Source organism: Antechinus flavipes, chromosome 4, assembly GCF_016432865.1.
Source record: "Antechinus flavipes isolate AdamAnt ecotype Samford, QLD, Australia chromosome 4, AdamAnt_v2, whole genome shotgun sequence".
Classification (NCBI taxonomy): domain Eukaryota; kingdom Metazoa; phylum Chordata; class Mammalia; order Dasyuromorphia; family Dasyuridae; genus Antechinus; species Antechinus flavipes.
The window spans coordinates 138,653,927-138,668,188 of NC_067401.1; the positions used below are offsets into that span (position 1 = coordinate 138,653,927).

Below are 14,262 nucleotides of genomic sequence, written 5' to 3' on the forward strand. Positions count from 1 at the left end.
AGGCCTTCAAGTTGAAATCACCAGGGGCCCAGCAGGGACTTGAGATACTGGGCAATGGTTTTGCTACTTCTGAGAAGGATCAAAGAATGAAGCAGTAATAACATTTAAGTTAAAAAAAAAACCTAAACCAGAAACAGTGTATCTCCTCCATGGGTCAATACAAATTAAAAACTAGTTTGTGAAAACAGAATAGTCAACTATAGCAATCTAGTGTTTGACAAACCCAAAGCCCCTAACTTCTGGGAAAAGAATTCATTATTTGATAAAAACTGCTGGGATAATTGGAAATTAGTATGGCAGAAATTAGGCATGGACCCACACTTAACACCATATACCAAGATAAGATCAAAATGGGTCCATGACCTAGGCATAAAGAACGAGATTATAAATAAATTAGAGGAACATAGAATAGTTTATCTCTCAGACTTGTGGAGGAGAAAGAAATTTGTGACCAAAGATGAACTAGAGACCATTACTGATCACAAAATAGAAAATTTTGATTACATCAAATTAAAAAGCCTTTGTACAAAAACTAGTTTGTGGCCTTCCTTGTTGTAGTCAACAGGAAAACACACCCCTAAGACCAAAGGGACAGGAATCTATCTTCATCTAGGTGAACCCATGATAGGATTTCCCAAAGATGCGATACACAGCTGGAGTTTGAAGGATAACTGCTGTGATCATGAGAAAAAGCAGGGTAGGGAAGAGAGGAAGAAGAAGGGGGAAGAAAGGGAAAATAATGAAACAACTACTTTTTGGAGCCAAGCCAAGCAAACACCTTTGAGAAATACAAAATGGTGCCTGACATGTTGTTTTGGGAACCAGGTTGCAATGGCAATATGCCTGTGTACAGATGTCTAGTAATGATTACAAGAAAGAAATCCATTAGAGTTCTCACTAAAAATGTGCTAATCTTTCTATATGGAAAGGACTCCCTTGACCCATAAGGTGCATTTATAAAACATTTTCTTATTAACAAAGTACATTATGCAAATTAACTTATTTGATCTTTCCAATATCTCTGAAGTAGGCCTGGTATTAACCCTGTTTCACAGATTAGGAAACTGAGATTCAGAAATGTTGTGCCTAAGTGGTTGTGTCAGAATCTGAACTCAAGTTTTCACACTTGAAGTCTGGAGATCTTTCTAGGATAACACAGTGTCCTTTTGATCAGTTATTTTTCTAGTAGTAAGGAAAGAGCTGGGCTACCCATAATCCCTTACCTGGTCTCCCTTATGTCCAAAGACGTACATTTGTAAGACAATTGGCTGTGGTTTGCAGCCAGAGGATGGAGTTTCTCTCTGTGAATAAACCCGAGTCACCTGTGAGACTAGGATCAAACCTACACATTTGGCCTCATTAACAGCATATTCTTGACCAAATGATCTCCAGGGACTTCTGTGAGCAGCACATCTGCAACGACTATTTCTCAGATCTCATCATATTTAAATGCAAAATGATATTATTTCATAGTTGCATACAAAGGTCCCTTGGTGAACTTGGGGAAAGGTATGGATGAGAGTTCATGGGATGGCATGGATGGACTGTGATCTGCCTTTCTAGAAGGCATAACCAGAGTCTAAATTGCAGAATAATGGTCACAGAAGATCATTCAAATCTCATCTTCCACATTAAAAAATCTACAATACATCTCAAGAGAAAAAATAGAACAATAGAGAATGATTCTTGGAACAGAAGACTCTGATTTTCCAAGAAGCTATCTGGACATTCTGACAACATTCCCTGAACTTCAGCTGACTGCTGCAAATCTTCCCTTGACTGAGCTGCTTCCAAAGCTAGACCAAGAAGATTCAAATATATGGTAAAACACCAAATCTATTGCCAGGATCTGAGGCAAATTCTGTCCATGTCAAGGAGCAAAGACAAGAGGTTGGAAAGTGGCCTGCTAGGTTAAGAGGCAAGAGATCTGGGTTCAAGTCTTAGCCTCATCCTCTTTGGCTTACTTGAATTCAGATGACACACAATGTCTTTGTTTCTGGAGTATTGTTGTGGTAGTTTCTTTTTTTTTCCCCCCAGTTACCCCGTTTGTCAAATGGAGAGATTTAAGAGCTATAATACATATTAACAAAATCCCATCAAATTGAACTCCATGAGCCATCAAATTTGTTTTGTTGTAACACCATTTGGTTATAATTAATTGCAGAAATAACCTTCCCAGTTTGCTGGACTTGAAGATGAATCAAAGCTGAAATTCAGTCTTCCTGAAATGAGTTAGCAAGGGAAAAAAGAAGTGTTCCATAATATGGAAAGGCAAGAATTGTCCTGTAAACAACTGCACACATCCTCCCATTTCATATACATTTCTCCTCTTCCTGAACCTGTTCTGGTGGGAATGTGGACATACAGATGGGTGGGACACTTAAGAGTGAAGGAAGGATATGGAGCCCATGGGCCACTATCCTCTGGAGTTCAGTGCAAAGTTTTCTTCTCCTTATCAGATACACACACACACCCCTACACACAATATTATCAGGTCTCTTGGTTAAAGAAAATTTCATCTACAGAGATTAGGAAAGCATTTGTTATATAAGCTCGTTCACTTTTTGGAATTAAAAAAAAAAAGTCCTTCAATACTTCACTGTAGATCTTGTCAGTTCTAAGCTAGAGGGATTGTTTTCGTGCAGGCTCAGTGATGAGCTACACATCTGTCAGCCTAGAGCCAGGGTTCATTAACAATCAGCTACCAGATAATTTTTTTTTTTGTCCATAGTAACTCATGCATAAAATTTCCTAAAACTTAAAGAGGTTTTGGTCCACAGAAGCAGAAAGGAAAATACACACATAAAAAAACCTGGATTTCTTTCAATTCTTTGAAGGAGGACCTTAGTATATATACTGTATATACAGTCAGACTTAATTGCTATTATGTTTAGCTTTATTTATTTGTCTTTTAATTTTTTTTCTTGAATATAATGTATGGTTCTCTGGCTGGGCAAAGGGGAAGGGAGTTTTGGAAAATGAAGGTGATATAAAAACAAAAGATACTAATAAAAAACTTTAAATCACAGGACCTTAGAAGAATTGAAATAAGTAACAAAAACAAATCACTGTTTCCATGAGCCACAGAAATAGTTTTATTATACAGAGATTTCTTTGTAATGGATAAATATAACAGAATTTTACTTTTCATAGTTTTATATTTCACAGAACCCAGCACAATACCGTGGCACACACAGGTATGAAAGTTAAGTGCTGAAAAAAGTAGCTACATAAATACAACTGAAGAATTAATTCTATATTCATCCTGCATTGATAATATGATCTGTCTACATTACAACACCTATCACGGGAAGATTAGAAACCTCTATGAAATAAACAAGGCAAATACACAGATGAAATTTCTTAGGGGCTCAAGTCACAGCACCCCCTTCCTAGGTAAATGCCTGAATGATCTCAAGTCATTTGTAGCCCAATAACCCAACTCTATCTTTGTAACTTAAAACTAGCAATGGGAGTGTTGTCTGTGAGTGGGGGAGAGAAAATGTAATGTTAGAGTAGATAATCTGTCTGACCAGTTTACCACAAGCATATATAGAGAAGTTGGGAGTGGGGGAGGCAATTTAGGGCCCTGTGGAAGCAAGGAGGTAGATACCAGTGTTTTATAGGAATGGAGTCTTGGCCAAAATGGCAAATATGCTATTCTGTTTCACTGTCCTTGTACCTGAAAAGTAAAGGAGCTATTCCCATTTAATACCAAATTTTACTTTGATGCTTTTCCTCTAGGTTTCTCAGCATCTCCCATGGACATTCAGCAAACACTTCTGGCTCTCTACATTTTAGACCCCTTCTCCCTTTAATAAATCTCAAGATTTATACATAACAGGATCTGAATCCTTGCTCTCCCCTCCATCAATCCTGGCTAGTGAATTACTCTACAATGGGGAATGCATGTCTAAATAAAACATAAGACAACAGCTCTGATATAGTCTCATGTCACTCATATTCATTAAATAGTCAACTCTTGCTTATTTATTATATTCAGAGAGATCCTTGGCATTGATCTCAAAGTCACTTATATTAGGCCTCAAAGCTTTATTAAACAACCACTAGATACATCTGTCCTCAAAAAGATTATAATCTAGTTGCAGTGATCACACACACACACACACACACACACACACACACACACACACACTTGAATTTCTCTTAAGTGTTTTGCTTTAGCTATTCAAATTCATCTTTATTTGATAATCACACAAATTGACTGGGAATACTCAGACTTAGTGCCAGAGGAAAGCCAACTTAAAACACTACACTACTAGAGTAGGCACAAAGAGCTAAGTTCTAGTGTTGGTTATAACATTTATTAATGTTATAATGTCTTTTTACACCTCGTAAGTACCATTTTACAGATAAGGAAATCAACACCTACCCTACCTATGTCTTAGAATTGTTGTGAGAATCAAAAGAAAATACGTATGTGAAAATGCTTTAGAACTACAAAGCACTATAGAAACATCAGATATAGCCCCAAATTGGTCATATTTTGCTGTAATGTTGCTAATATAGCTATAACCTTCTAAAGGATTGGTTTATGGAGTTTGCTGTAGAAGCAGCTATTTCAGGAACATTGAACTACAAAATTATGGTTGTAGTGAGAAAGGTTCCAGGTGCTACTCTCTACATCCCAGACACACGACATACACCCCAATCTCTAAACCCAGACCATGTGCTATTTTGAGCTCACTCAAGCTGCTTCCCTTCCACTCCCCAAATGCTAAACATCCCCCACCCCTAAACACTTGCCAAATCTGATTGGGATTGGCTTTTTGGCTCAGTTCTGAGCCTAGATGGAAGCTATGAGACAGTGTTTCAGGCAGCATGCAGCTGTGGGGAAGGGCACATGTGTGTTATCAACGGTGGTTCTATCAATATTGTGTAGGCGATCAAATATGCACAAAGTGAAGAAAGGCTCTTAAGAGAAAGGAGTATGTGGTAGGGGTGGGAAGGGAGGAGGTGGTTGGGAGAAGTGGCTTCCCTTCCAATCATATTTTCATTCTTGTCAAATGCTACACCCAGCCTGGCAGGCTTATAAAACCACTTCAGTTCTGCCACCATAGGCTTGGCTTCTGCCTTCACCTTTAATTGAGACAACTGAAGGCAGGGCAACACCAGAGTCCAATAAAGCAGATCAGAGGCAGGGAAAGATTTCCACTTTTTATATTTGGGGGGGGGGGAGGAGGAAGGGGAGAAGAGAGAGAGAGACAGAGAAACAGAAACAAAGAGAGAGGGAAGGAAGGGGGGAGGGAAGAACTAAGAGTTAGAATGGCAACAGAAGAGCAAAGCCTTTACTCCTGGATACTTTACCCAGGGACCTGGCATCCCCAGACTATGCCTGTCGGGTTTTGGGGAGGGTATCCCACCCTGATCACAAAAATGATAACCTAAACAATTAAGATGAAGTCTGATTCCTGATCAGAGTCTGTCTTAGAAAAGTCACCAATTTAACTCTACTTCCTTTTCTTCCCTCAACCACACAGCTCCTACTAAGAATTCAGTTTCTCATTTGTATCCTCACCGAGGTTTAACAGTCAGGTAGCTTTCTTGTTTTACAAGAGCAACTAAATCTGAAACATTTGTGGTTTCCATGGATTGACCCGATTAGTGCCCAAGCTCCCATTCCTCCCTCTATAAGCTTCAAACATGTAGGAAAGATAACCTCTGGTCCATCATGAGACCCATGGAAATGTCATGTCTTAGAATTAGCTAAGTTTCAAACCCAGAAACAAGAATGAATAGAATATCATGCCAGTAATCTAGATGATAAAAATAAATCTAGCACTTAGGGAAGTAGAGAAAGATGTGGGAGGGCCTAGGAAGTTTGAGTATGATTGGAAAAAGAGATCAGCACCCAGGATGACTGGCTACCATGCTCTTCCCCCTTCTCCTCCCATTCAACTTAACCATTATCCATTGAACAGTAATAAGCATGCTGCCCTAGCCTTCTTGTGACAAAATACTAAAAATCTGTTTAAATTGCAGAGTAAGCTCCTCTACTCTTGTTCAGAAGAGTGCTGAGTCTCCTTCAGAAACAGGCAGGCTGCCTGCTGTCCTCGGTGTGCACAATCTGAAAGCAGGGCAGGCAAGAAAGGAGGACCTAAGTTTAATTCAACCAGGGACAACAGTTGGTCAGATAAGGCCAGCATAATCATGACTGGTCTAGGGGAGGGTATTGGTAGGAAAAACCATTTTAACTTTAACTAAGGGTGACTGAGCACTGGCAAGACAAAACCTGCTTAATTCATCTCCTCTTTACCCAAGACCACTTGACTAAGAATTAAAGTGACCAAGCAGGGATACTGCAGAGTGGACAAGATGGGGAAGACTTGAGATGGAACCCTGCCTCAGGCACTTACTAGCTCTGTTACCCTACTGAAGGCATTTAACCTCCCATCTTTTGTTTCCTCATCTGTAAAATGGTGCTAAAAATGGCATCTCACTTATAAAATTAAATGAGATCATATAAAACTTTTTTTCTTTACAAACCTTAAAAGTGTTCCATGAATGTTAGCTATTATTATTCTTTACTATGTCCCTTCAGCACTCAAATGCTTAGTATGTACTTTAAATGTTGATTTGTTGATTCTTCTAAAAACTTATGGTCTGTCTCCCTAGTTTTATCTTTGCTATTTAACTAGGAGATGTTACAATATCCACCTGCCCCTTCTTCATTTATATTCAGGCATCAGATTATTCAGCTGTCAGGCCAAATAAACTGGGGCTATTAGAACTCAAAGTCTCCCCCTAACAAGCAAATTTTCCCTAGCATAGATATGTGGGAAAAGTATGATGGAGAGATGAGTGACAGCAAAGAGGCATCCCAAACTATCCCAGCTGCCTGCCAAATGTTGCCCATCAGCTAATAAGCCATATCTAAAAATAGGTGATGACTTCTAGGCAGCCAATAGAAGAAGAAAATTCCCATTCTCCTTAGAAAAGGCTTGCTGGAAAAGGCTTAGAAAAGGTTTACTAGGGATCAACAAACGCTCTTCTGAGGATGTCTTCTTAGGTCTTCCCCTACCCTTTCTATTAGGCAGCTGAAAGCATGAATAGCTAATCCATAAGTAGGGTCAGTTGAAGGAGCCTCCTTTCCAATCCCATTCTCACCTCACAGCTATTAGATCTCTGGTGCTCATGAGTAAATAGCAAACCTGTTTGCTTGCCTGAGGGAGGGGGGAAGAGTCTCTACAAGGGCTAGATTTTAGTTCCAGGGTCTTTAGGGGATTGAATCAAGTTTTCTTAAAGTCACCATAATTTGCAAAAGTGTTCCCACAAACACAGAAAGTAAACAGAGGCTTACCATTCGTCAGTGATACCAATTTTTAATGACTTCAAAGCTAAACATTCAATAATATTCAAAAAGGAAAGGATACAAATATGGAAAGAGAAGGCAAAGTACTAGGAAGTGTTAAGCAACAGTGGCATAAGTAACAAGGGCTAGAGGCCTCAGTGCCACAAATTATCCCAATAGCAATTGTTGGTTCCTCCATGCCAAGAAGGAATTATGGCATAGATAATCCACAAATTGTGGCTAATCCAAAGATCTTTAAATTTGATTTTGGAATGTTTTCCACTTTACAGATGAACAGGATGTAGTTAGTATTCTAGGAAACACAAACTCTAACTAAATAATGAAGTCAGGCTGAGAATTCAAATCAGAGGGTTTAAAGCAGTTTGCCTTTCTACACTTTGCCCTTGGCTTTAACATCTATCTCCCCCCCTCACCCCCCCCACCCCCCCCACCCCAAACTACAGAAAGAACGTCATCTTTGTAGCCTACTTTGTCTTAAATTTATCACCCGCCTGGCTCATAGCTACTATAATAGAGGCTAGAAGGGGAATGGAAAGTTCTAGCTCTTTATTGCTTTACAGAATGGAGCCAAAGTACAGAATTATACACAGATGAAAATGCAAACAAACACCTGAACGCAAGACTTTATCCATATTGGGGAGGGAGGAAGGGAGAATGAAGAGCTGTCCTATCCCATTTTAAGCAAAAAATCTGCTGTACCCTTTTGCAGACTAGTACTTGTAGAGAAATTATTAAGATTCTCAAAGAATTCACTCCATTCTCAGTGGTGCCACTTGGATCAAAGGTGGAAATAACAGAATAACCAACACCTCTATGCACCAAAACAGCACAAACCAGGATGCCTTGAGCACATCTTAGTTAGACCCAACTTGCTATTTAAACTATGGGAGTTTTGTAATTCTTTTGTATATCTGAAGGCCAGAATCGGTAACATTCCCTCTCTCCACATTCTATCACCACACATCTTTACCCCAATATGTTACCCAAGTTGTTTTAAAATCAAAATTTCCTGGCCAACTGTCTGTAATGCCTTCTTACCTTTAGTCTCTTGGACTGTCTAGCTTCTTTCAGGGTTTAGTTTGTGTACCAACCACTAAAAGAAGCCTTTCCCCACGTGAGCCTCTAGTTGTTAGTGCCTTGTCTCTTCCTCCTCAAATTATCATATATATACTTCTATAAGTGCATGCTAGATCCAGAGCTGCTGGGTTTTTTTGTTTTGTTTTGTTTTGTTTTTGTTTTTGTATTGCTGGTACCTCAAAAGCAAAGAGTCTTGCATATACTAGGTGCTTAATGCTTGTTGGCTTGGATTTCTATTTAAGAATTTCATAGCCTACATTCTTTCTGCTGTCCAAATATGAAGCTACAACACACACACACACACACACACACACACACACATATTTTGGGAGGACAAAGTGATTATGCAACATAGTCCCAAATTCCAAAGGTGTTCTGACCGATGGATTTGACACTTCTGTTGAATCATTTCAGACTACAGAGTGCTCTGTGTTATTAATATGGTTTGGAGCAACAGATGGATTGAGCCTGGCTGGGAATGCCTTCTTTTTAAATACTCCCCCTATAGAAGCTGCCTTAATCCCAGGTTTTGGAAGTAACAATTGTAGCTGTTCTGAAGAGGAAATTTAAAAGTACCCCCAAGTGAAAATTACAACTGGGCTGTTCTCCAGAATAGAAGAGCCATTTTCTACTCCAAAAATGCTATTCCTCCATGAATAGGTCCCAATATCAGTAGCTAGAAGGATTATACATTAGTGGTTCCTTTTCTTCAGACCTATGATTAATACATTTCAATAAGCAGATACCTTTCTTTATGCAGTTCTCCAACCTCTAGGACAGGAGTTTTGAAAACAATGCACAGAAGATGGCAAAGTAATAATTATTGCTATTGATAATAACCATGCTACCTGTCCAACCAACTTCATATACAATAATTCTTCCTATGAGGGAGATAGGTCTATAGAGGAGCTATCAATATAGTCAACTCATATTATGCTAATTTGTCTGATTTGACAGCAGAACCACCAAAAACAATTTCTTTGTAATGCACTTTATTGTAGGATGAAGGGAGAGAGTTAGGAAAAGAGAGTTAGAATGAGAAGGGAACCAATTTATTAATGTTTCAGTTGACTGATAGACAAGATATATAAACACATACAACAATGGACATCTAGGGAGATAATAAAGGTAACCCCAAAACACTATGAGGGAGTGGGGAGACAAGACTGGGCTTAGACTTTTTTCTGTGGATCATCCCCAAGTAGATGGAGAACTAACTGAAAACAGATGCCCCCAATTTGGCTGAATGATTATAGAAGGTTGGCTTTCACTAACCTCTACAGTAAAGTTGGGTAGTTTATTAAGTATATTAGTCACTGGTCTTCATACCAGAATAATGGTCAGTTATCTTCCAAGTAAATTTTGGTGGGCAGAGGAAGTAAACAGAAAACACTGGCTAGTCTGGAGCCAACTCATTATTCATAGGATTGGTAGATTTGAGGAAAATCATTTACAAAGATGATTTGAGTTTTATACTGATTTTGTCAATAAGGAAACTGAGGCATCTAATGTTTTACGCAGAATGAATCAGGACTAAAATCTAAGTCAATTCACCTCCTGATCTAGCTTTGCCCATCATTAAAGATCCTGGAGAAACATAAGAGTTAAGAGCTTCCAGATGGTATAAATGCACTAGAAGAAATGTAAAAAAGGGGTGGGAGGATAGATGGAAATCTACTCCCTTAAATCCTCTATCTTGGATTCACATTCCTCATTAGTAGCATTTTTGCCTTTCCTGGAATTTGTTTTAATTTTCCTCCCTAGCCAGCCTAGTTTGGCCTTCTTCATAACAGACTTGTCTTCTAAGGCTAACAAACTGATTTTTTTTTTTCTAAATTTTCAACATGACTGAAAGAAGACATCCCATGAAAATGAATGGCAGCCAGAGGTAAATCCCCCTTTTTACAAGCTCTGTTCTATCTTGTCAAGAACAGGACTGGGTGTGGGGCTGGAAGATAACTGCCCAGCCTAGAGTTAACGTTACATCACTTGGAGATGGGAGACTGAAACACTAACACTAAGGACACTTAATTGTTCTTGAAACCCAGTCTCAGGCTCACCTGGTTTTTAAACAGATGGGTTTCAAAACCTTGTTTAAAAATGCTCATTTTAAAAGACAGGGAGTAAGGGAGTGCAAGGGGAGGCCCTGAAATTCTGAAACCTGCAGTACTGGTTTCCTACCAACCTGAGTTTGCTCTTTGAAGCCTGAAAAAGCAATGGGGCTCCGGCCAACAGTGCTCTCAACTTGGCTGGGGGAGGGCATGGGGAAGGCAATTTCCAAACGAAGGGGGTTTCCTTCTATAACACAAATCCTACAGTCCTTCATTAAGCCATCTTTGTACCTTCTCAATGTGAAAGTGGTAGTTTGAGCAGACACTGGAGCACAGAGATACTGGAATTCACAATCTTTAAGAACTACCAGAGAAAGAGAAATATGTTCTCCCATCCCAAGGCAGAACAAGCACATGCTCAGAGTGCCTGGCTACTAAGTTTCGGAGGCCTGGGCCTCTGCTTCCTCCTCCTTTTTCTCTTTCCCAAGATTAATGGAGGTTTTTACACCAGTAGGCAAACTCTTTGAGAAAATCCTACCTGCCATTTTGGAAGTCTCTTCTACTTCTGACTTCATTTTTTTTTTTTAAATAAAAAAAATCTGATAAATTTCTCTGATCAAGAGGTGATCAGCCCAATAAGTTAGGAAATTACAAAATACTAAGTATATAACTTGTTCTAAATCATCTGTCAAACTCTTTTGAAAACTCTTTATTTTGTTTTCTTTCTAGGACCACAAAGCATGAGGAATTTTAACTGGTGCAGACCAAGCAAAGAACCCAGGCATAAAAGTCTATTTCCTCACCCTTCTTCCACATTATCCACCATTTTCATTCCATTTAGGTCCAGTTACTGATCACCCCTCCAAAGGATAGAGGAAGTTGCATGAACAGTTGTTCTTAAAATATGTCTGCCAGCAGGTTTCCAACTACTATACAGGCTGCCTGTTTATTGGTTTCCAATTAAAATGACTAAGGTTCTAATACCTGCTATTCCACTAATTTCCTTGGGCTCTGAGTTTAGAAGAGCCAAAACATAACTAACAGGTTTCAAGCCCTGTGGTTTGTTCTACAAATAATAATGAGCATGAGTTAATTTGGGCATTGCCTTTCTCTTCCCCCCTGGATTCTAGACATTTTTTTTTTTAAACCACTGGGTCGCCATCTTGTTAGCAGATGTGATAAATTTCTTCTCCATTCTAAGATTTGATGGTCACTGCTGAACATGATGCAAAATAACAGTATTTCTAGGACCTCTACACTTCAAGGAACCTCTTAATTCCATTGGAGAGTCTGGTCAGTAAATATACTACAGAGGGTCAAGGTATGAAATGGTAGAGGTATTTGAAAACCTGGAGAAAATTGTTAATGCCTACAGGACAGAGTTCAACTGTATAGCCCATGATGTGCCATAAGTATTTAATGATGCTCAATCAATGAGGATCTCCAGTCACATATGGTATAAATCAAATGCAAGGCAAATCACTTCCAACTTGAAGCCAATCACCTTGTGAAAGTGAATGTCTTTCATCCTTTCCAGCAGACTGCATTTGGGGGGGATTAGTAACAGTTTGGGGTATGAAAAAAAAGTTAACTTATTATTATCTTGCATTCTATAATCCTTTCACCCTCATTTCTCCAATTTCCTCCCATCCTTTAGTCCCTAGTTCATGTTGTTCATGAAACACCACTTTGAGAGCTGCACTCGAGAGGAAAATGCAGTGGGCAAATATTTGCCACAGTGTATCAATGACAAAATCCGCACCCTCCTGTCAGGATGCCCAGAGAGAAAGATACCAACAGGGTGTGAGTGCCATACCTCGGCTCCATAACACACACACAATATGTGAAAAGGAGGCAGCCACACAGAGGCAGGCACAGAGATCATGCTGGAATTAAAAACTTTCAGGCCAGACACCTCCTAGGAGGGAAGAAGGGACTCTGAAGGAAAAACTTGGGAAGGAGTTAAAAGCAGTTAAATTAACTTAATCCAGCCACTTGGATGGAATTAACTCAGGGCTGCCCAGTGTGAGGAATGGGGAGGAAGTGGCATAAAAGGAAGCTCAGATGAAGTGGTAGGCAGGGGAACTGTAGTTAAGTCTGGGCCAAACTGGAGTTTGGTGAACACCACCCGCTTCCCCCCCACCCCCCCCACGCACACGGGTCCAAAGTGTTTTAATTACACGTCCTTCCCCCATGCAGGCATCAAATCCCCGACCAAGCAACCAGACCTCTCCCCATCTTTCACCCCTTCTCCAAACCCCCCCATCCTATGACTTCCATCCTGCACCCCCCTCATCCAACACCTTTACCCATCCCAACGAGTCACTACTAACCAGGCTCTCCACTTTATGAAGCCCCCAATGTCACCCCCCCACACATGCGCGTCTTCTCCCCTCTCCCACAAACCCCCCTCCCCCACTCCCGTCACGCGCCTCTCCCCCAACGGCTCCCCTCAGACCCCCGACCTTGGCTCCGGTCCCGGCCCCCCGCCCGGGCTCACCTGCGCGGCCGCCCCCGTCCCGGCGCTGGTGCGGCGGCGGCTGCAGCTGGAAGGGGACGGTGGCCCTAAGTGGCTGCAGCCCGGCCCGAGCGGAGCCAACGGGGGCTGGAGGAGAACAGCCCCGCCGTAGCCCCCCGGCCCCTCCGCGCCCCGGGCCCCAGGCCCCTCCGCCTCGGCCGCCCGCTGCGGCCCCCGCCATCAACCCGCCCGACTCGGCCCCGCAGCGAGCCCCACACGGTCCCCCGCCCCCGCCGCCACAGCTTATCAGCCCTGCGGGGCGGGGACCGGCCCCCTCCAGTCCCGGACTCTCATTGGCCTGTGCCCACCAGGCCCCGAACTCTGAGCCCAATCGCGGCTTGCATATTCTCTGGACAGAAGTGATTGGGCAAGGCGTCCGTCTATCCTCACCCAAGACTCCACCTTCCCTTCATATTGGCGCTCCTGGGAGGGGATTGGTTTTTGGCTGCCGCCAATGAAAAGACGCAGAAAGGGGGAGCGTCACGCCCAGCCCCAGGTAGTATGCAAATGATTTGTGTGACATCAAGTAATGAAAGGAGCGGGGGAGGGCAGAGTGGCCAGGTTCTAGTGATACCATGACATTTTCTCAGGTGAATCTTGAATATCCCAGTGAAGACTAGAACATTAAATGTCTTAGTTGAGAAATTCTTCACTTTTATCTAATGACATCATCTGAATCTGGGTTCTCTCCTCCCTAGGGTCTCACTCAGAAGTATGCTAAACTTACATAGTTTGCATATTATTTGCATGAAGATAACAAATGAACTAAATCCTCCCAGCTCCCCTTTACACATACACCAGTCTTTTTCCTCAAATCTTCCCCAGCCCCTATATTCCAAGTGAGATAACTCAACCTCAATTTAAACACTAAAGAATCAGAATTCTAGAGCTCAGAAGAAAATCCAGTGGTTATTTGGTCTAATTCATAACTTATCCTCCTTCTGCTTTAAGTCCTTGGAGAGAGAAATCTCCTCTCTCCAGAAGCAGCCCACTCCACTTTTGGACAGCTCTAATTATTAGAAAGTTTTCCTGGAATCAAACCTACATTTGCCTCTTTCACACTTACAACCATTTCTCCTAATTCTGTCTATTTGATCAAACAAAATAAGTTTAATCTGTCTTCCATCTAACCCTTTGTGAACACAACTATCATATTGCCTCTGAAGCTTCTTTTTCAAGCTAAACATCCCCAGTTTCTTCAACTGATCCTCATATATAGACTCAAAGTCCATCATCGTACTGATTGCCCTCCAACTTATCAATTTCTCTCTAAAATGTGTTGC

General features: G+C 41.1%; 1 protein-coding gene across 2 annotated transcripts in view; it reads right to left on the reverse strand.

The window, feature by feature from the left end:
- FAM117A (family with sequence similarity 117 member A) overlaps positions 1–13,165 on the reverse strand; it is a 50,037-nt gene extending 36,872 nt beyond the window's left edge. For both annotated transcript variants that reach the window (XM_051994777.1, XM_051994776.1), the window contains exon 1: positions 12,962–13,165. In XM_051994777.1, coding sequence (XP_051850737.1) covers positions 12,962–13,160 — 199 coding nt within the window. In that variant the 5' untranslated portion in view covers positions 13,161–13,165. The remainder of the gene's footprint in view (positions 1–12,961) is intronic.
- Between the last annotated feature and the right edge of the window lie 1,097 nt (positions 13,166–14,262).